The sequence below is a fragment of the Elgaria multicarinata genome, chromosome 8 (assembly GCF_023053635.1).
Source record: "Elgaria multicarinata webbii isolate HBS135686 ecotype San Diego chromosome 8, rElgMul1.1.pri, whole genome shotgun sequence".
Lineage (NCBI taxonomy): Eukaryota > Metazoa > Chordata > Lepidosauria > Squamata > Anguidae > Elgaria > Elgaria multicarinata.
Window position 1 is genome coordinate 22981564 of NC_086178.1, and position 24081 is coordinate 23005644.

At 41.9% G+C, this 24081-nt stretch overlaps 1 protein-coding gene across 2 annotated transcripts in view; it reads left to right on the forward strand.

The window, feature by feature from the left end:
• MECOM (MDS1 and EVI1 complex locus) overlaps window positions 1-24081 on the forward strand; it is an 83981-nt gene that overhangs the window by 34377 nt on the left and 25523 nt on the right. Inside the window, exons 5-9 of one of the 2 annotated variants that reach the window (XM_063131999.1) lie at window positions 295-451; window positions 11093-12455; window positions 12736-12822; window positions 14950-15037; window positions 20464-20490. In XM_063131999.1, the coding sequence (XP_062988069.1) occupies window positions 295-451; window positions 11093-12455; window positions 12736-12822; window positions 14950-15037; window positions 20464-20490 (1722 nt within the window). The remainder of the gene's footprint in view (window positions 1-294; window positions 452-11092; window positions 12456-12735; window positions 12823-14949; window positions 15038-20463; window positions 20491-24081) is intronic. The other variant, XM_063132000.1, reaches the window with a different exon arrangement.

Below are 24081 nucleotides of genomic sequence, written 5' to 3' on the forward strand. Positions count from 1 at the left end.
TGACGGTTGGCTGCACGAAGCCCCCTAGCTCCGTCACGTCATTATAATTCCCAGAGTTCCTTGGATGGGAGCCATGACACTTGAATGGGCTTGACTCTGCTTTAAATGCAAATGGTAGACATGTCCTAAAAGCCACCTTTCCTATCTTTTGACCGCTTTTAAAAAAACACAAATCTTCTCTCTCTCCCTCATTCGAAGCATCTTGGTTACAGAAGAGTCTTGTGCAATTGCTGGTGTGTTTTGTTTTCCTTGTGTGCATCAAAGTTTCTTGTTTAATCAGTACTCATTTCCTAGCAGGTTTTCACGGACCCCAGCAACCTCCAGAGGCATATCCGTTCGCAGCATGTTGGCGCCCGTGCGCATGCTTGTCCAGAGTGTGGTAAAACATTTGCCACTTCTTCAGGCCTCAAACAGCACAAACATATCCACAGCAGTGTCAAGCCTTTTATATGTAAGTCTCTCCTGCTTAACCACTAAGCTTCTGTGTCTTTCTGTTTTTGAGCAAGATGCAAACTCATAAATGTGCTCACATAGAGTCATTGGCTCTCCCATTGAGATTAATGGGTCTTAAAACAGCTTGGCTTTGGCTGGATCATGTCCTTGGTTAGAAGAAGAAGCCATTGTGTTTGCAGGGAGGCTGGAGATAGTTATTGCAGTGGCAGGCAAATTTCCTACTCCTGTCAACCTCTATCGTCCAATGACTTTTTCAAGAAGCATTCTTGGAGGGCTCATCCTAGATCTTATTCCGGGCTCTAGGCAGCTAAATCATCAGCAGTCTAATTTCTAGTCTTCTTTGAGTATTCCCACCTACATCCCCCACCAAGCAGCTATCTCTTTAGTATTTCTGAAGAAAATTCAGTGAGACATCTGAGCATGATTTATGCTGCAAACCTATGTACACTTACCTGAGAGTAAGTCCCACTGAACTCAAGGGGGCTTACTTTTGAGGAGACCTGTCTAGGAGTGTACTGCCATCTTAATGAATTTATTTGGGATTCCTGATACAGAAAGGCTACCTTTCGCTCCTAGCAATAAGTCTTTTAGTATTGTACATAGCTCTGAATGGGATAGCCGTTCCATTGTTACATGACAGAGAAGCTGTGGTCATCTTTCTATATAGCATGAATGACTGGAGGCGTACCGCTCCCTTTCTCTGTCTGTCTGTCTGTGTATGTATGCATCTATGCAGAATCTACACAATTGTCCCCCCCCCCACCTCCAATAAATGTGCTAAAAGGGTATGTGCATGCATAGAAACAGAATAGCAGACTTAGAAGAAGCGAGTGAACAAGTGCATGGCTGGAAATGGAGCTTGACCACCAGAGGCCTTTAAGAATCACACAGAGCTATGCTACTTTCATTTCTATGGTGCCTGAAGAACAGCGGCAAGAAACGTTCCTTAAACAATTGTGCTTTAGATTTGTAACCTACGTTGCTCTTCTATTTATAACCTATGTGGCTCATATAACTCCCTGCCTCTGCTCCATAATACTATTGAGGATATTCGCTACACGATGGCTGCTCTCCATACAGTTAGCGCTTGTAAACATTGGGGCAGGGAGGTGAGAATTCACCACAGGGATGTTGTTTTTGGTTTCCATATAGACCAGCTCTTAGAGAAGGGCCCTCCCTGTATTTCTTCTGCCTGTTTCGTTTCAGAAGCTCCTTGGTATCCGAGGCTCCATGGGCAATTCTGGAAATACTTTTATAACCTCATTTTATATTGTGTGCTCTGGCACACTTCCCTAGGCCCAAGTCTAATTATGCTTTGAACCTTTTGTAAGTTTATTTATTTTTTCTTAATGTAGCCCCAGGAAGAAAAGAAGAGCTACTGGTGGAAGTGACTAATAAAGTGTAAGAAGATTCCACCAAATGAGATTTTCCCTTTAGCAAACTGCTGGAAAAAAAAACTGGAATCGTTCCAAATGATTGCTAATTTCAAAACAGGCTTCCAAACTCCAGGCTGTTCTTCTCTAAAGGGAGAGGAAATCTTTACAGATAAACTCAACCTTGAGTTGTTCTTAAATTTTCACTGCGCTATCCCCATTGGGAATTGCGGCAATAAAGTCCTGATCGCTTAACATCGTTCATTCTGATTAGCTGCTTCTAAATTTACCTAAGCAGAAGTCAAGGCAACCCAATATTCCACTAAATTAAAGCAAACAGAGGAAAAGATGAAAGGATTCACTGAGGCCATGGCTAGATGGGGCGATATTCCGGGGATCACCCCAGGATCATCCCTGTGCGTTCACATGATGCACAGGGGATCCCGGGAGCAGGAAGGGATGATCCCTTCCTTGCCCCAGGATATCGCCCTACGCTTCTAGCCCGGAGCTCTGTGCCCATTGGGGGGTGGGGTGAGGGTAGCAGGGATTTTTTTAAAAAAAAATACTCACATTTTGCGCAGGAGCGCTCGTGCACTCCTTTTCCTTTAAAAACAAAATGGGACGTCGCACGCCACGTGTAGACGAGGGCGATGATCTTGCAATCATAAAATCACGAGATCGTCGCCCTCAACCCCTCTCGTCTAGCCATGGCCTGAGACTCTTATCAGAGCCATCCCTGCCATTAGGCAGAGTGAGACGGCTGCCCCAGGAAGCAGCTGCTGCAGGGTGGTGAGGTGTTGAAGGACGCAGCTGTGTGTGTGCCAGTCTGCCTGCCCTACTTCACCCCCATGCTAACCTGCTGCCCTCAGGTTTGGTTGAGGACCTTGTCCCATCCCATCATCAGTGTTGAAGTAAGATTTAGCCGCCAAGCATTTTGTTATATTTAGCAGTATATAAATGTCACTAAATAAATAAATAAAAAAAGGTCCTATCAGCTTCTGTACATGGAATTGAGGGAAATAAATCCTAAAATTTATTAACCAAGAGCTTCGGCTATTGGGCAGTATAAAAATGTAATAAATACATAAATAAATAATAAATAAAAAATTTAATCACCGATTGCTCTCAGGGCAATGCATAACAAAAACACAACAAAATTCCATACATTTCCTGGAAGTTTTTTGTTGTGTAACTTCACCACTGCCTTTTAAATTGTGGTCAGAGCCTGGCAATGGCTGCTCCCATGGTGGAATGCACTCCCCCAAGAGCTACATAGCAGGAGTAGCCATGCTTCCTTCTGTGGAGAATTGTATTATTTAACTGATTGGAGGGAGAAGCAGGAAGGAAAAGTTCCCCTCTGAATGTGTGTGTCTTCAGTGTATGTATCTGCTGCTCTTGAGCTGTGTGTTGTTCACACAATATAGGGGTCCATTTATCTATCTCTAGCTCCTCCTATTACTCTTTTGTACAAATTGAACAATGCCTCCTAGTTTGATTAGATTGCGCTAGAGCAGGGTTGGAGAATTAATTTTGGGTGGGGAGCTGGATACCACCACTACCTGCACTCCTTGGGCTGATTGATTTTGGTGGGCAGGGCCATGCCCCTGACGCCATTTTGTCCCTGGCTAAAGTGCTGGCTGAAGCTCTTCCAGCTGGTGTCTTGGCCAGAGATTCAGCTTTCCCATGTGTGGGCTCTCCCTGGCCAGTTAGAAAACAGTAATAGCTGTTTGAACTAAATTTTAATTTTGGTTCTTATTATGGTTAGCCATCATAAGCGTCATTTCTTTGGTGGAAAGCTGAGACGTAAATAAATACATAAACAGATCCATTGATCAACTTTTGCTCAAGCAGTAAACACTGTTTGTTCAGCTAACATAAGATGTTATGATTATCCAGCTCTTCCCCAGTTGCAAACCAGTCAACCGCTCCGAAGCACTCCCATCTCCCAAATGGGAGGGCGAACAGCATGCTAAGGGGAATCCCTGTTGTTAGCTCTGTTCAGGTTGGGGCTTTGGGGAGGGGAGCCTTCTCATCGGAGGCCGTACATGCTTGATGGATTGGCCTGGTGGACTAAATTGACCCATGGACTGGAAGTTCCCCATCCTTGCATTAGAGGACAGAACTCCTGCACCACTCATATAGGAGAGGGAATTTTGCCATGTGTAGCTTTTTTCAGCCTTGTTCTACAAAAATATCCCCTCTTCTATACAAATATTAAAAGTTCTCCGTTACAGGTGGTCATTCTAAAACAACCCTCCTTTTGCCAAATGTGACATGTGGGTGGTGATGTCAGGAAGTTTGATCAGCTGATACTAGGTTTGGTTTTTGAGACGTCTAAATATTTGAGACAAAGTATGCAAAGTGATTTCATCATTCTAAAGCACCATACAAACACTAAGTGATGGTGTTGTGATTTCACAGCAGTAAATATTTTGTTTACTTGAGTGAAAGAAACTTCTGCCTTGATAACAGTTGCCCATCACGCTTAGACTATTGCAATGGGCTCTACCCAGGGATACCCCTGAGAAGCGTTTAGAAGCTTCCATTGGTGTAAAATGTGGCAGCTATGCTGTTAACCAGTGCATGGTAGCCGCACCATATTACACCTGTTCTGAAAGAACTTTATTCGTTGCCAATTAATTTCTGGGCTCAGTTCAGGGTCTTGGTTTTGGTTTTAGCCTTTCAAGTCTGAAATGGCTTAAGACCTGCCTATCTAAGGGTCCACCAGCCTCTTTATGAACTTCCCCAGTTATAACATCTGCAGGAGAAGCCCTCTTAGGAACACCAGAGGCCCATTTGTGGAACACACATGAAAAGTCTCTCTGTTGAGTTACTCCCAAATGGTGGAATGCACTCCCCTAAGAACTATAGTTGACCCCCGCTCTCTTGGCTTTTAAAAAGGCTGTGAAGAGACATCTTAATTTAGCCTTATAAATTATGTCTTTTGAATGTTTAACTGTTTTTCCTGCCTTTTGTTTTCAACTGATGGGCATTTTAGCAAATATATAAAAATGCTAATAACAAATAAAAAGGAACGACAAGAAATATGTGTGACTGACTTGCACATCTGTTTTCCCCCCTAACTTTCCTCAATGTAACTTCTAAAGTGTAACATCTGTCCAGTGGTGAGGCAAGTGATACGTCCACTGTTCTAGAGCTTCCATAGCTCACGGTGGGGAAGTTCAGGTCACTTCTAATGTCATGTGAATCCTTCCTAATCCCTGCCTTGTCCTTCTTGTTCTGACATCAAGCCGAGCAGCATTTTGTGGTTTTATTTATTACCCAAGTCTTTCGATTGAATGTAATGAACAGCTTCCAAGGCAGGATCAGTTAACAGAATGTTAAGCTGGCTGAGTTGCACGGCTGAGCCACGGAATCCAGATACACACAGCATGAAGGTGTGGGGTCAAACAGGAAGCCAGTTTAATGGAGAGAGGGGCCAACCTGCAATTTCATATCAGCCCATGGGGACTTGTGGTTCGAACTCTTGAGAACCAACGATCAGCTTCCTGTAGCTCTTGAATTAACTTCTTCATTATACTAGAACATACGCCATACATTCATCAAGGGAGCTGTTGAACAATCTGTGTGAGCCTTGAGTCTCAATAATATATCAACATGATTTTTAATGGCTTAAAAGAATCCCTCTGAGGGCTGTGGGCCTGCTCCTGGAATGGTTGATATTTTTATTTATTTGCGCATGGACTTATTTAAGCTAGCAAAAACCTAATTAACTAGACCCAGTTATGACTGTTGTTCAAAGGTTTGTGTTCCCTTCCCTGAGATCACAGGAGTGTCTTTTTATTTTTATTAGTGAAAAGAAAATAATTAGTGAACAATAGCTTCCAGCCATATAGGGACCATTCATACTCTACCGCTCCAATGGCCGTTTCTTGCCTTTAAAAAAAAAATTCAGATGATTTGCCATTCTTTTCAAATTAAATCACATGGAAAATGCTTCTTCTCTGCTTTTTCATTAAAGTGTCTTTGGCAATTGCTGATGTAAGCAAACGAGCAACTGTGATTTTTCAAATGCAGAGGATGATAGACAGAAAAAAAACCATGGGACAATTATGAATAATTGCCATGTAATTGCTGAACAAAAGAATTTAAAGATCACATGTCAGGGTAGGATTTTCTGAGCGCTTGTGGCTGGGGGTAGAGGGTCACCTAGAGCAGAGATATCTGATTCCCAGCAAAAAGGCCACACACTATGCTGTACCTTCCCGGTCTGTTTATGGCAACTGTCTCTCGTTACAGTATGCCGCCCTGACTTGGGAGCAAACTCACCAACACCAGCTCACCAACACAAAGGTAATTACACACTGCCTTCATAAAATCTCCAGCTTGCTCAAATAGAAACCACATGCTGGAATAGACAGGGTTGTATTAAAAATAGCACTTAACAGTCATTTGTTTAATAAGCATAAAATATGCAAGCTTCACGTTTGGCTAATTTCTTGGTAGATCAAATGTATTAGGTAGGCTGGTGGGGGAGAGGTCACGGTGGTAAGAGGACTGGAGTTGAGACAGTGATAAATGTCTAGAGACAGGAGAAGCAAGAACTCCAGCTTGGAAACTTAAGGTAAAGGTAAGACTGTAGAATATAAGGGCTTATTAAAGTGCTAGGGGAAATGTCAATGTGTAGATCATGGTCAACCTCTCCATGGGCTTAATTATGAAGGACAGATTTCTACTGGGGTGGATCCAAATATGTCTACACTAAGTATGACTAAGTCTGGATCCAAACCGTTGAAATTAGAGTACTATGAGATAGCAATGGGACGGTGGACTTGGAGTGGGATTTCTTTGCTAATCTAGGAAGGCGGTTTAGAGGGCTCTTCACACCCACCCATACCCTGCCATCCATTACGCAACCTTCCTACTACTCCTTCCCCAAACATGACAACTCTGAGGCTCCTTCAGTCTATGTACACGCCTCACACCATGGGCATTTCAATTTCAAGACTGCCTGTTAAATCACAAAAACTTAAATTAATGCATCTCCTATTTTCCTTTACTCCTTATTTTGTTATGAGCTTCTGATTTCTAGAGATTGGGAGCAAACAAGAGGGAATGCCCATCACCATCTCATCTTGCTTGTGAGCTTTCTGAGGTATCTGATTGGCTAGTGGCCTAGGTGGACCCTGGCCTAATCCAGCCAAGCTTCTCTTATGCTTTTATATAGTTGGCTCCTAGTCCTGCCTTATGCACAACTACATTATTCACTAATCAAAATCAAATCCTATAATGCTGTCAATATAAATTTAGGAATAGTATAAATTCAGGAGTAGCACTGTGATGACTCACAGCCAAGATCACCCGGCCAAGAAGTAGGGTGGTGATGGAAATGCAGAATCCTACCACTTAAATAAAAAGATTTGCTCTGGATGTAACAATATTGGGTAGTAAAAACTTCTCCATCCTCTTTCGTTGGGGGAATAGTTCCATTCATGTAAGGAAATTGTGTACAAAGCTGCCCCATTCCATTGAGTGATTGTATGCCCTAGATTATATGACCCAGTGTGGTTTTGTTTTGAGACAGGCAACTTTGACTACAAGACGAGAGAAGGAGTAGCTATACTTCATAGCAATCTGGCGTACTTGCTCCTTTGTCCTGCCTCTTGCTAGTGTTCCCTAGATGTAACTTCTGTTTCAGGCGCAGAGCCAATCTGATTTGAGGGTCTGTCGTGCACGTTTTGCACTTTTGTGAAACCCTAGTGATACAACAGGAAGTTACTTACGGAAATCGGCAAGGAGTATCCTTTCCCTCTCTCCCATTGCATCAGTGTGCTTGTGTGAAGCTAAATAGGCTACAGTCATTAACAATTTAGGCTATACGTTTTAACAGTGAAAAATTGATTTTGCTTTGCTGTGAAATATTCATCTGTACAGGTAGTATTGCTATCCAGTTAGTTTTAAATTTTTGCACTCTGTCAGGTCTGCCTCACATTACTAGGCGTGAAAGTCATTTATATTTGTATACATCTAATGGATCTTTATATGTAAATAAACATTGGCCTTTTATCTATTAGAAAGTTAACAACTTAGGGTCTTTAGATATAGCAGGAGTCCTCCTGTTCACATGTAGGATCTATTATTTATTAGTACTCCATATTTTCATGAGGCTCAAAGCCATGTGCATGAAGACTCCCACCTGGGTATTACCTTGGCCAAGGCCTATTTAGTTTCAGCCGTGGAACTGCACCAAGTGCTTTCAGACCTGTGCTTTTTTATATGCCTGAATTAGTGCCATAAAAATCAATTGCAATTTCGTTCTTGGAAGTTCAGATTACTGTTGCTAGAGGAAGGTTATTTGCATAAAGTATACTGTGTATCAGGCTTCAAAAGCAATAAATGTTCCAAACTAAATTCATCGAGCCAACAGTTTAATTCAGACAAAATTCCAGAGATTTTCCTCTGACCTGTACATTCATTATATTTTCTCCAAATAAAGGGGAGGGGAGGGAATCCCACATTTAGCAAGATGAAATTAAACCTGCTAGTGTTCTTATGCAGATAAGATTTAACAAAACATTCTTTAGCTAGAGCATTCCTCATGAATGAAAGGCATCAAGCAGGAACATCGGTTGATACACAGCAATAACATTCTTCCTGAATTGTACATATTTTTGGCTTGCATCCAGCCCTGCAACTGTTACTCTACTTGTGGTCTGATAGATATGAGGCAGCCCATCTGAGCCAGACAGGTGGAATCGGGGCCTTCTCAAACAATGGATGTCTTTGTTGTTATGATGGGAACAGATAGCTCCAGGGGTAAACATTTAAGGCAGACAACAAGCAGGCAGGTTCTCAAGGGTAAGCTGTATAAGAGCAGGAAGGTTAGCACCAGCAATGGTGTGAGTGGAAGTCAGAGGACGTGATTATAGTTCATGGGAACCAAGAGTGCAGGATGGGATACATTCAATTCAGTTTCCTTTGCAGGCTTAAAATAGAGCCATTGTAAATTATGTCAGTCTGTCTGAAACCATGAAAATAATTGTTAAGAAGGTCTCAGAACTCACAATGTGCATTGTTGTGTGGCTTTGATGTATGAAGGGCAAGAATCTGTGATATAACCCAATCTGAGCAAAAGTTAAGCTTCTCAAGTCTTTTTTGCTGGAGGAAGCTGTGTTTTAATGCAAAGGGATAGTCACTCCCTCTGTTTCTGCTGCCCAGGTTATGACAGTGCAATCCTATTTTTGTCTACTAAGAAATATGCCCCACTGGGACCTACTCCCAAGTAAGTGAGTAAGATTGCAGCCTAAATGCTTTTGCTTATGTAGCCAAACTGGTACCAGCCACTACAGTGGCCAAATGCAAGAGAAGATGCTCAAACGAGTATGTGACTGTATAATAAACATTCGTTGAAAGAAGACATGGCTCCTGCACCTTTAATTGCTGCTCCTGCTGAAATTCCCTCCGCTATACAACAATTAAAGGTGCAGGAGTCCTGTCAGGCTTGTGGGGGGATCCACAAAGTTTGCTGAAGTCAAAAAGAAAAGGGCGGAATCCTAACATGTCAGGGGAACCCCAGACAGCTTAATGAGCCCAAAGTGTGCATAGCAGCCATAGAATGCCAACTGATTGTTGGGGGAATCCCCCCCCCCCCAAAAAAATAAAAACTCAGGAGAGGGGATAGAATGAACTGGCTGGAATCCAAAATGTTGTTGCAAGCTCCATTTGCATTGCTTAAATGCTGATTTTGAAGAAAACTCTCAAGTATCAGTGCTAGCAAGGCCCTGCCAAGGCCCACATTTCCATATGTTCTGGATCTAAATTTGTTTTAGCAGGTGACCATAGCAATTTTTTTCAACTATAGCAATTAGAACTGTAGCAAATATTATTCTTGATCATGATGAATCTGTAGAACATCACTCCTTATTTCTGTGGTCGGTCTGGTATAACTGTCATGGCTCTTCTATAATAACAGTCCATACCAGGAACACTCAAGCTGAGATGTCTCCTGTGCAGACTTTCAAAGAAAAGAGCAACTTCATATGCATATGTAGCAAAAAGAAATTGAGCAAACCATGTGGTCAGGTTACCCATGCATGCATATGTTTTTCTTGGGTTAAGCTTGTGTTCTGTTCTGAAAATATGGCTTATTCAAGGTCTCTAGATATCATTGTATTGTAAAGCAGGGACTATGATCCAAAACTCCCATGTATGAGCGAATCAACTTGTGGACTTGACATTTTTGTGCCCTTTCTCAATCATCAGCCATCAACAACAATTTTACGGGTGCAATGCAGTGCACGTTTAGTCAGGGGGAAAAGTCCTACAGCTTCCAGTTATGCTGGGAGTTATAGGACTTTTTTTTCTGTCTTCAGATGTATAGAATTGTGCCCTTAAAAAAAAAGTTGTGATTAGGACATGAAGATTTCAGGTGGATGCACATGGGTTTTGTTGTCGTTTGTTTTTTGTAATCCTGGCCAATGCACTCAAAGCTATCGAAATGTTATGGAAAATAAAATATACTGTTGTTGATTTCTAAGGCAAAGCAATGTGGGGATTTTCTTCTGCTTCTTATTATATTTGTCTAACTAGATTCTTTGTTTTGGTGTGTGGGACTGCCCTTTAACATGCTAACTGCACTCACGGTCATCCCATTATATCTCTGACCAAGAGCACAGCCTTAGACATGTTTACTCAGAATGTGAAGTAAGTCTAGGGTGACCATATGAAAAGGAGGACAGGGCTCCTGTAACTTTAACAGTAAAGTGGAAAAGGGAATTTCAGCAGGTGTCAATTGAAGAGGGTGAAATTCCCTCTTCATCACAGCAGTTAAAGCTACACTAGCTATAGTAGAGTGGCCAGATACAAAAGAGGGCAGGGCTTCTGCAGCTTTAACTGTTGTGATGAAGAGGGAATTTCACCCTCTTCAATTGACACCTGCTGAAATTCCCTTTTCTATATTACTGTTAAAGATACAGGAGCCCTGTCCTCCTTTTCATATGGTCACCCTAAGTAAGTCCTTCTACGTTCAGTGGGATTTACTAAGGGGAAATGTATAGGATTGCAGCCTAAGGTTGCAGTCATAACCACAAACAACTGAAATTGCATCCCATTGAACTGGTTGGGTCTTCCTTTTGAGTAAACAGGTTTAGGACTGAGCTCTCAGTGACTTTTATGAAAGTTTAAACCATTTCAGATGCTCAGTTTAAAGCAAATGGGTTGGGATAAAAGGTGGGGGGGGAAGGGGGGGAAGAGAAAAATTACCATAAATCCTGAGATTTGTTGTTGTTGTTGTTGTTTACACACAGGTGAGGTCTGCCATAAATCCTATACTCAGTTTTCAAACCTTTGCCGTCATAAGCGTATGCATGCTGATTGCAGAACCCAAATCAAGTGCAAAGACTGTGGACAAATGTTCAGCACTACGTCTTCCTTAAATAAACACAGGAGATTTTGTGAGGGCAAGAACCATTTTGCGGCAGGAGGATTTTTTGGCCAAGGCATATCACTTCCTGGAACCCCGGCTATGGATAAATCTTCCATGGTTAATATGAATCATGCAAATCCGGGCCTTGCTGACTATTTTGGTGCCAATAGGCATCCTGCTGGTCTTACCTTTCCAACAGCTCCTGGATTTTCTTTTAGCTTCCCTGGCTTGTTTCCTTCAGGCTTGTACCACAGGCCGCCTTTGATACCTGCTAGTTCTCCTGTTAAAGGACTTCCAAGCACAGACCAAACAATCAAAAGTCAAAGTCCCCTCATGACACATCCTCAGGCACTGCCAGCTACCCAGGATATTTTGAAGGCACTAAGTAAGCACCCACCTAACCTAAGTGAAAATAAGCCAGTGGAGCTTCAACCAGAGAGGTCCTCCGAAGAGAGGCCACATGAAAAGATCAGTGACCAGTCAGAGAGTAGTGACCTTGATGATGTCAGTACCCCCAGTGGGAGTGACCTGGAGACCACCTCTGGCTCTGATCTGGAAAGTGACATTGAAAGTGATAAAGAAAAATGTAAAGAAAATGGTAAAATGTTCAAAGACAAAGTAAACTCTCTTCAGAATTTGGCTTCCGTAAATAATAAGAAAGAATACAGCAATCATTCCATCTTCTCACCATCTTTAGAGGAGCAAACTGCGGTGTCAGGAGCTGTGAATGATTCTATAAAGGCCATTGCCTCTATTGCTGAAAAATACTTTGGTTCGACAGGACTTGTGGGGCTACAGGACAAAAAAGTTGGAGCCTTACCTTACCCTTCCATGTTTCCCCTCCCATTTTTTCCAGCATTCTCTCAGTCAATGTACCCATTTCCTGATAGAGACTTGAGACCGTTACCTTTGAAAGTGGAACCCCAATCGCCAGGAGAAGTAAAGAAGATCTTAAAGGGAAACTCCGAGTCTCCCTTTGACCTTACCACTAAACGTAAGGAGGAGAAACCACTTACTCCTATAACCTCAAAACCAGCAGCTCCATCAGTGACCAGTCAAGACCAGCCTCTAGATTTGAGTATGGGCAGCAGAAGTCGAGCTAGTGGTACAAAACAGACCGAGCCTCGGAAAAACCACATCTTTGGAGGAAAGAAAGGAGATCTCGATCTTGAATCAAGGAAATCCTCAGACATCTCTTTACAACATGCAAGGCCAACACCTTTCTTTATGGATCCCATTTACAGGTAATACATGTGTAATGAACTATAGCTTCTTGAAGTCTCGTTCAGATGTACTGATGACCCAAGTGGCCTATGGTCTTCAGTCATTTATTGTAATAACATTGTGAAAATAGTTGACATTTGACTTAATGCAACTTAGGTATTGGGAATTTGTAATCATTTATTCTCTTAATACAAATTAATTTATTATCTTTGAAGCAATTTTCCCTTCAGGGAAAAAAAGAAAAGAGAGAGAATGTATTTTAAAATTGGCAGTCAAATTCGGCTTTTGTTTGCAAACTAGGAACGTCGATCTCCACTGCAATCAAAGGTGTTTCACTCAAGAACTCAAAACACGTTGTACCATAGCAACACAACGTGGAACTCAAGGGTAAAATTCTGCCTTTATTTACAATAGAGTAATCTTCTAATTTGTTTTTAGTTATTGGAAGGTGTTTGTACCACTCCGCTATGCAGAGTGTTACGACTGATGTCAGAGGAAGCTGCATGATAAAGCTAATGAGGCATCTTAACAGTAAATATTATTTCGTGTGTTCAGATTTCCAGTTGAACACTGTCAATACTTAAAGCATTCTAAAGGAAAATGTGGACTCTCTCTTACAGAATCTGGGTGGTTTCTTTGCAGGTGGATTTTCTCCATGGTTTTCCTTTTTAAGAACTATTTATTAATTGCAATAACTCCATAATATGGATGCACTTGATTGCTGACTTAATTTGGAAGATTTCTTCTAAACCCTTCAGGATATAGCTACATGAGCTATTTTCTTCTGGATATATCCAAGATATGCCAGAGATATGGCACGGTAACCATACTTACTCCCTTAGTAAGAGCCTAAGTCTGCTGGGTCAAACAGTAGGCATGCACCCCAAGTCAAAACTAGATATACTAATGACAAGCATGCTAGCCTGCTGTCCCAAGTAGCCAGTGGAGTACTTCGCCACAGCGGTGAGGAGTCCAACTCTGTTTGTGCACTGCTGTGCATGTGTGCATATTGCACAAGAACAGAAGAACGAGTGAGAGGTAGCGAGAAACAAGCCGACATAAAACAAAATGTGATAGAACTGGACAAGGGCTAATAATAGACGCAGCCTAAGCCAGTAATTCCAAATAATGTGCCATTGCACACTAGTATGCCATGAGGAGACCTGCTATTGTACAGCAAGAAATACAGCTAACGTACAGCAAGGTTCCTGTAAGCCATGGGTAGCACATCCATATCAACCCAGTGCATCTCTGCATGATTTACTCTTGCAGCTTAAGGTCTTTCCAATCAACCTCTGCTGAAGGTGGGTAATTCTGTGCTGGTTTTTGTATTGAGTGTAACTGAGATATGCAGTCACTCCCATTGCAGAGACACAGCAGAATTAGTTGCTCTCAAGGGGGCCTCCCAGTTGTACCTCTGCTTGAGTCATTGCTCTGGGCTTGCTTTTTGCCAATCAAGAGGCACACCCAGATCAGTGGCTCATGCACAAACACAGGGAGTGGACTGTCCTGAGAGTGAGTAATTCTTACTCTTACAGATTCTGAAACTATCCTCTTTGGGTGTAACAGTGAAAGAAGCATCCACTTTTAAAAGAACTTCAGTTTAAAGCTTGCCTCAGCTATTTTAAGTTTGGGATAAGTTTGCTAACAAGTGCGGAATAATGTCAACTTGCTATTTTCAAATCTATGAATCAAATCTTGACATTCACTCAGGATTCAGACTTAAATTCAAGATAACGCCCCTGGGGTTGGGGGGAGATCACTACTTCGTTTAATCTGATAGTCTTTGGCTACTATGGAGTTTGCTATTTCAGTTACTTGGCACACCATAACTAATCAAAAACTTGCAAATATAAAATGAAATGCCCTCTTATTCTGTAAACAATTTACCAAATATTGACATGATCTAAACTTGGATGATCTTTGCAATGAATTACCAAAAACTCATAATCATCTTGGGAAATTTTCAGGGTGGGGAAATAACAGAATAAATTTACTTTAGAAAAAAATTATCTAGAAATAAATTTACTTTATATTTTAAATGATGAATGTTAATGCAAACATATTCAGAGTGCACTTTGTGTGAATAATAATAATAATAATAATAATAATAATAATAATAATGGTTGCATGCACTCCTTTTCAGCCCAGTTCTTCCTTTGGTTTTAGTGAATGACTTTGTTTTATAGAAAAACATCCAAACGGACCCTATAGTTTTGATAACACAACATGCTCTTGCAAACTGCGCTCAGTAAAGCTACTCACCATTTTCTGTTATGCATAATGTAGATTCTTGAAACTGGGATGTTTCCAATGTAAATGGTGTAATCTTAGTTCACCAGCCACATTAGTACTAGTGAATATACTCTTACTTTGAGAAAGTATTATACCTTTTCTTTAATCACTGTGATTGAGAAACATTTTTTGTTGTCTGTTTTGAACCCAAGTCACCAAATGGTCACTCATATGTGTGATTGAGTCATCACAAGAAAATTCTCATTTTAACATTTACAGAGTAGAGAAAAGAAAGTTAACTGACCCACTTGAAGCTTTAAAGGAAAAGTACTTGAGACCGTCCCCAGGATTCTTATTCCACCCACAAGTAAGTATTTTTGTAATCAAAGATGTTGAGATTGTAAACAAACATGTTGATTCAGAGATGCAGGTGCACAGGAACAACTGGAATCAGAGTCATTGTCGGATTTCCTAAAACATACAATTTTTAGTGAGAAGGGAGAGAGAAAAAGCATGTAGCATTGTTTTAATCTTCATGTTTTTCAAAAAGACTTCAGCCCACAATCTACAGAACCATGCAACTGTCTTACATGCTCAGTGGGGTTTTGGAGTTGTGCAGTCTCAAATAGCAACCCACCCTCTAATTCTCAAAGACAAGCCACTTTTGAAACTTCGGGATATTATGTTATTTAATATTTATATGAAACTGCTATCAGAGGCCATTCAGCGCTTTGGAGTAAGGTGTCACCAATACGCTGATGACACCCAGCTCTATTGCTCTTTGTCACCGAACACCAAGGAAGCAGTTGAAACCTTTGAATATTGCTTGGGTTCCAAGCTTGAGGGTGAACAAGCTGAAGTCAAATCCAGACAAGATGGAGGTGTTCTTGATCACTAGAAAGGGAATTGGAGATTGAGATTCAACTTGTTCTGGAAGGGGTTACGCTCCCCGTGAAGGATTAGGTCCATAAGTTGGGAATGCTCATTGAGCCTATGCTGTCCTTGGACCTTCAGGACGCAGTTGTGGCAAGGCATGCATTTGCACAATTACATTTGGTGCACCAGCTGCGAGGCTTCCTGAGTTGGTCTGGCTTGGCAATAGTTATCCGTGTCTTGGTACATTATGCTTTAGACTACTGCAAGGTGTGACTAAGTCTGGATTCAATGCAATATATAAAAGTTTATGCCAACTGTGAAAGCCTGGCTTAGGACATTTGAGGACAAAATAAGAAGAAGATGGTAGATCTGCTGTATGAGACTCCAGGTTCAATCCTAGTATCTCAAATGTTGCTGTTGTTTTTTGACAGCCAATGTGATACAGAGCCTAAAATGTTAGGGTCAGACACAGGTTATGTTTTGCCATGGCGATGCTGCCAAAACTAGCCTACATCAACTGATGGTTCTTCCAACCACAACTTTGGAAGTATTCGGATGTGGGACTTATCAGATGTAATCATCATCATGACTCCATGAATGACGGAAAGCATGGAAGACTTAAGAACATAAGAAGTGCCATGTTGGATCAGACCAAGGGTCCATCTAATCCAGCACTCTGTTCACACAGTGGCCAACCAGCCATTGGCCAGGGATGAACAAGCAGACTTGCAATGTGATGGACCCAATTCATGTTATGAGGACTACCAAATGGTACAACAGAGTGGGGAATCAGTCACCACGCGATAATAGTATTAGCGCCAGAGTCAAATTCCTGCAGAGCTACAAAGCTCAAAATCTGGCCTTGGGCCTAAGCTACAACATAGGACTGTTGTGTGACTAAAGTGCTGCTTTGGGCTACTTTGAGGATCATGGAATTAAAAAATACAGCAAGAGGTATAAAGTAAAGACTGGGAATCAGTGAGAAAGCCCACATGGAGCAATATAGGACTCATCTACACCAAGCAGGATATTGCACTATGAAAGCAGTATATAAAAGGCAGGAGCTACACCAAGCAGGGTATAGCGGTATGAAAGTGGTATATGGTATTTCTCAATGGGCCCCAACAGTTGTCAGTGCACTTCAATACTGCTATAAAGCAGTAGTGTGGCTCCTGCCTTTTATATACCGCTTTCATAATGGAATATCCTGCTTGGTGTAGATGTGCCCATAGAAAGGAAATGGGCCATGTAGCATCTTTTTTCTCTGTTCCATGACTACACTTACTTTTGTGATGAGGGAAACCAATCCTTTGATGGTTTCCCAGCTGTTGCACAGTTTTTCCTAATCTGAAGGGTTGAACTGCTTCTCCTTAAGGCTTAATTACTGACAGTAAGAGCTTTAAGCTAAAATAGGGAGGTGTTTGGGGGCCATGCCCACCATTGGAATGCCCAATGAGCTTCCCTAACATTGAATTCCACCCTTGGTCTGAAAGTGATTCCTCACAGAATCATAGAATAGCAGAGTTGGAAGGGGCCTATAAGGCGATCGAGTCTAACCCCCTGCTCAATGCAAGAATCCACCCTAAAGCATCCCTGACAGATGCTTGTCCAGCTGCCTCTTGAATGCCTCTAGTGTGGGAGAGCCCATAACCTCCCTAGGTAACTGGTTCCATTGTCGTACTCCTTTAACAGTCAGGAAGTTTTCCCTGATGTCCAGCTGGAATCTGGCTTCCTTTAACTTGAGCCCGTTATTCCATGTCATGCACTCTGGGAGGATTGAGAAGAGATCCTGGCCTTCCTCACCCCTGCCTGAAAGATTAACAAATTGATTGTGGCATAAGCAATCGTGGACCATAGCCTATGCATCTGATGAGGTGGGCTATAATCCACAAAAGCTTATGCCAGAATGAATTTGTTAGTCTTTAAGGTGCCATGAGACTCCTCGAAGTTTTGTCGAACCAAAATTTTGAGCCTAGTGGAATGTGAACTCTTATGGTCCCACTTGGTAAACTATTGCTTTGTAGTGCTTGTGGAAAATAATATTTCTACAAACATATAGGATATTTTTGATCGGTAGCTAACATATATTGATAGGCATTTGCTGCTGTGGTTTCATTGTTGAACTAGAGTTGGAAAGACACCTGTTCAAATTCCCTCTCAGCCATGAAACTCAATGAATAACCTTGGTCCAGTCACACACTCACAGCCTAATCTACCTGAGAGGGTTGCTGTGAAGATTTTTTTAAAAATGGGGGTGGGGAAGAACCATGTGTGGTATTTGAAAGAAAGTTAGGTTTTGAATGTATCTCAACTAATTAAATAGTAACCACAATGAGATATTGGGGGTTGTGGTGATGTCAGCCCATGGCAGTATTAGGGGATGGAAATATATCAATTGATTAGTATATATAAGCCATCTTGGGTATCCTTCTGGATCCAAAAACAGGGTAGAAATTAGATAAAGAGTGATGCACCCTCTGTCAGAGCACCCAGCCAGAGCACCAATATAGTCATAGCCTCCCTAGTAGCCTCTGCAAAAGGATATCACAACAGGTTAATGGCAGGCTAGTCAACAAGTTTGTCTTAGAAGAATGTGACTGTGCCTCACAGAATCCGTCTTGTGGCGTGCCCCACCTATACCAAATAAGATGTGAGGCGTGGCAGGGTTGGGCTCAGAAACAGGCACGTCCATACGTTGGTTTGACTCTTCCTCTTCCCTTTTTTGATAGAGGACAAAAAGCACACAAATCTGGCCTGCATCCATATGGGCCTATGCATGGTGCACTTGCCTTCCGCCATATGCTGGGGATATGCAAAGCTCAAATTAATTTTTACGGGCTGCAAAGAGGAACTTTGGCTGAGCGAGTGTGCTAATCAGCTTTCTGAGAAAGAAGCAGAGAGCGAGAAATCTTCCTGAGCCTTCGTGTCTGCCCTTGGATCTCTGCCTTGCCTTGCTGTATCTGTTTACACGTTATGCCCCCCTCATGAAGTCTACTGTAAAATACTCCTGGTCATAAGTGTTATCACAAGATAAATTGCTCACTGTGCTAAAGAAAATCACCCTAGCAATGTGGTGAGCTCCATGCAAACGGTTAGTCACATGCTAATAGAACAGTGGCCTCCTAATATGATTGAACATTGTCCAGGTGGGAGCTGTAACATGTAACGTGGGCCCAGGTGCCTGTCCTGAATTCCTGCTGGTCTGCCTTGGTGTACCTTTGCCAGATAATCTTGTCTTGCACATGTCCTGGGGCTGTTTCTGTTTTGCCTCTTCTCTAGATGAAGCAGGGCCTGCACATGTAATCCCCTAAGCTATGTATTGTGGCAGCAAGGGGCAAAGGCAAGAGACTTACTGAGATATTGGTGGACTGCCATATGTGACTGGTGGGCTGTCTTTGACGTGGTAGGTCACATGTCATGGGGTTGCTGTAAAGTATCTTGAATCAGTTTCCTCCATGCTTTATTATCTTGTCTCTTAAATTTAGACCAGGGCCAGATCTACATGAAGCAGGATATAACACTTTGAAAACGGTTTGAAAACTGTATATGGAGTGTGTCCTGGGCTCCAACAGTTGTCACTACAGTTATAAACTGTTTTAAAGCGGTAGTGTAGATCCTGAGCAGGAGTGGGTAGCATATGCAATGCCCATGGCTGTTTTTGAATGGGGCGGGGGCTGCTGTCAAGGTCACAGTGGCGGCAGCAAAAAAATCGCAACAATTTTGCAAGAGAACAAGGTGTGGGGGGAGTGTGTGTCTAGTTTGCAAGCAGAATTGCGCTTCCCATGGACCTTGTTTCCCTGAAAAATGGCCAGTTTTTGTCACCGCTGCAGGTTCTGTGACAATTTCAGCAGGGGTGAGGTCCACCCTGGAAGGTTGGGGGGGCAATACAGCCCCCCCCCCCGACCTCTGTAAATTGCCCACTCTTGCCTTGGCTACTTGTTACACAGTGATCCTTTAAATAATGTGCATTTGCAGGAAGATACAAGATTGATTGTTATAAAAACAGTGACATATACATATGTTTTATTTTTTTATCACTAAACTGAAATTTAGAGATGGTGCCTTTTTTCCAAAGGGATGCAAATAATATTTTTTTGACAAAATAGAAAACAACAACAACCCAACCATACTGTTTTGTTATCTGCCCCAATGAGTTCAGTTAAGAACTTTTCAGGCTACAGTCCTTCTACGTGTTCACAACTTCATATCTTCAAATACCAAGAATAGCTCCATTGCTTGCTGCAGCCGGGTAAATTAGGATCAGAGCATATTAAAAGAGCGATTTTGATCTCGAAGTGAGAAATTGCCCCACTGTTTATGTACTATTTTAATGTTACTATAAATTATAAATAAAAGTGCAAATCACACAAGATAGATGATAACCCCCAAACTACCCATAATTTTGACCTTTAGGGCATTGTTAGGATCAAAGTTTCTCTGTTTAAGAGAAATCCACCCTTAAAACCAATAGTTCTAAATGTGTTTTTGAAAATCATCATTTGGGAATGTAAAAATTACAGGGTCCGTAACTGAATTTTGAATGCAATGGGCAGTACAGGCATAGCACTGGCTCTGTCTTAAGTATGCTTAAGAAATGGAGAGCCAGCCTCAAGAATGTACTCTCCTTCAGTCTTACCACCCTCCCTTCCTTGGGTCAAATTAACCTCTCTTTCAGAGAAACTTTGGCACTAACCGTAACCATGGTTAATGCTGACGTACACTGGCTCAGTGCCTCTTCAAGTACAAATAATGCACTTCCAGAAGGGTAACCGTGTTAGTGTCTTATAGCAAAAACAACAAAGAGTTGTAGCACCTTAAATACAAACAAATTTATTGTGGCGTGAACTATACATTAATTGTAATAAGGGATCCAAATGCAGAAATAATGTGTTGTTTTTGTTTCAATTTTGCTCCCAGTTCCAATTGCCTGATCAAAGAACTTGGGTAAGTTTATTATTTATATTTTCAATTTAAACGCTGTAAAAGAAATTGCATAAAAAACGTGACATGAGCAATAATCTCTATTACAGTTTCTAACGAATGGGCGTCTGCTACAAAGGACTACACACGCAACCCTTTCAAAGAACTTTATTAAGATTTCTGGAGGCATAGAATTGTTATGCTGGAGAGCAAGCCAAAGCCCCATGCGAACAGGAGCTTAATTGCACACCTAAAACATTCTCCTGTGTTCAGATAAAAACAGAAAAACTGAGTATTCACCTCTGTCTTGCTAATATGGTTTTATATGGAATCCAGTCAAATTGTCATATTAGGGGGGTTCAGATGACCGACTACATACATTCAAAGATCTCCTTCATGTGGAGGAGTTCTACATGAGTATGTTGGTATGTGTGTAGAGCCCTTCTCATGTACTCCAAATGTGCAGGTGGAGCATGTGGGGAGTGGGGCATCTTGCAGGCCCACACAGCCCCATGACTTTCTCACATGTTCTTTGAACAACTTAAGCCATCCTTTGTGAATAAATCCATTACAGGCCAAAAATCCGACTTCTTGTCATGTCGCTTCTTCTCGCAAATGACTGAAGGCTCAAAATACTAGAACCCGGGGGTCATCCCATGAAACTGATTGGTGGGAGATCCAGGACAAATAAAAGGAAGTACTTCTTCGCACAGCACATAGTTAAATTATGGAACTCACTACCACAAGATGTAGTGATGGCCACCAATCTGGATGGCTTCAAAAGGGGGTTGGATAAATTCCTGGAGGCAAAGGCTATCAATGGCTACTAGCCCTGATGGTTGTGTGCTATCTCCAGTATTCGAGGCAATAAGCCTATGTGCACCAGTTGCTGGGGAACATGGGTGGGAGGGTGCTGTTGCGCCATGTCCTGCTTGTTCATCCCTGGCTGATGGCTGGTTGGCCACTGTGTGAACAGAGTGCTGGACTAGATGGACCCTTGGTCTGATCCAGCATGGCTCTTCTTATGTTCTTACGTACATCTTTAGTCTGCTTGTGACAGTTGTCATTTTCTTCTCTTTCTTGCAGTTAGGAATGTAGGACATAGGACCACAGGAAGCTGCCTTGTACTGAGTCAGACCATCTAGCCTAGTATTGTCAACATGGATTGGCATGAGCTCTGCAGGGTTTCACACAAGACTTTTTAAAGACCTACCTAGAGATGCCCGGGTTTGAACCTAGGACCTCTGCATGCAAAACATCTGGTCTAAACACTGAGCTTCCCCTTCGTTCGGGGTTGTGGATTAAGTGGTGGCCTGCCATACTTGCAGCTTTTGATTTTGATCAATGAGTCAGATGACACATTTGCTATGAAACAAAGCAACAACCGCAAGCAGGATAGTTGTGTGTATGGCCCTTGTAAGACCTGAACCTGGTGTGCATGGGGGATGTTGGGCTAGGGTCGATTGATTCATAAAACTACTATCATTTTCTAGGCAGTATGCAAAAATGATTGGGCATAAGCCCTGACCGCAGGCTTCCATAGACATAAAACAAAAGGAAAAAGCGTCAAGGGGAGAAAACTAACAAATTCAGGTCCATTCGTGTAAAATTTATATAAATGTTGTAATGACAGGGTTACTTGAAAAAAGTAACTAACAGCTGCATCTTTTTCTTTTTTTCTTCCCCCCTCCTTTTTACTTGTAAGGGAGCAGATATGGATTAGAACCCTGGTATGGGAAATGGTGGTGGTGGAGAGAGCTTTAACATGCCCACCCCAGTGGTCCTGATCTGGATCAGGTCCCCTGCTCCTGCAATTTATATTACCAAAAAGTGATCCATTTACTTTTAAGTAATATGTAGTTTGGCCTTCAGAGAGGCAGTTCTGTGAAGGGGAGCAGATGGAATAGCCCTTGATCTCTCTCCTCTGCCGTCTGATGCAGACAGGTTCATTCTCTTGAACATCAGCAGGTCCATGGCCAGTTAAATGCTGAGGCCTCACCTCTCTAAGAGTTTCCAGTTCAGATGTGCTCTTTTGGGAGGGAGCAAGAGCGCTCAGACTCAAACTACACAGGAAGGCAACAGATCCATCTTTCTAAACCCATATCTGCTTTGATCAAGTAGAAAGGGTGTGATGGGATACATGGGATGTGTGTGTCTGATTTAATGAAATAAAGGGATGCACAGCTTTAGGAGTGCAGACCTTTTCTGCATGACCTACCTCCCCACGGTCTGCCCCACAACTTTCCTTTTCTGGCTCTGATAAAAAAAGTTGAACCTAGATAAAGAAAAGTGTTACACAGCAGTGTGTGTCGTTTTATTACTGATTAGTATTTATTATTGTGTAGCTTCACTGTTGTGTTTTATTGCTGTATTTTGACGGCAGTGGCATTGCATGCTCACTGCTTTGATAACTCCATGGAAAGTGGTATATAAATTTGACTAATAAATAAATAAAATAAATAAATGTGTTCGGAGAGAGGAGCTGTAGGAAGATAAGAGGTGAGTTCTACTGTGCACATCTCTTGCCCATTAAGTCAGACCCACACCCCATTTACTGCATAACTGGGGCATAACTGGTTTTAAAGACAGAGATCTGCTGCGGTGAGATATACTTTGAGTCTCACCTTGCTCCCATTCCCTGAACGACAGTTGCCCAGTCTTGTCTTGCCCTGACCCCCTCCCCAGTCATTTGGGCAAAAGCTGGATTTGACACCTACTAGAACCAAGCAAATATTTTCAGAACCCGGCACTCCGTTTATAGGTAATTTCAATTTCAGGGAATTTTTGTATTTCTGGGAGCTGGGAGATCCGGGTTCTAGTCCCCACTCGGCCATGGAAACCCACTGGGTGACTTTGAGCCAGTCACAGATTGTCAGCCCAACCTACCTCACAGGGCTGTTGTTGTGAGGATAAAATGGAGAAGAGGAGGAGGATTATGTATGCCGCCTTGGGTTTAAATGCAATAAAAATAATAAAAAAATATTGCAAGAAATGAAAACAGATTGAAATGCTTCAACACAAAGAAAGAGCTGTTGAGTTAATCAACTCATATTTATGTATGTGTTCCCATTTATCACTTGGTGCCACTTGTAGGCTTAAGGGCAGAATACAGTAATATTTCCCCTCCCTTACCTTATCAAACTCCTTTCTCACTGGCAGATTTGAGGTGAATGGGTGAGAGAAGGGTAAGAAGGAAAACATATTCCCAACCAAATGTCCTCTTCCTGCTCGCTTTTCTCCCATTTACACGAACAGACACAAATCCATATAATTCATTTTGAGAGCCTCGTACAAAGACCCCAAAGTAACATGACTGGATGTTAGATTAATAGGACAAAGAAAGAAAAAATACTAAATTTCAATGGTCCAGATTTTTAATATGTCTTTGAAACACTCTAATTAAAATAGGAATCAAACATCTAGAGAGATTTTCCTTTCCCGTGACTAGAAGGTCAACCATTTTGTGATACAAGCATGCATTGGCTTGCTATATAAAATGTTAGGGTAGTACAATCTGAGCCATTGCCTACTGGACTTTTTCAAGCTATCGAGTTATTTATTTTTAACAGGCTATTTACCCTCTTGTTTCTGTTACTGTTTTTCTGTTCTTATCCC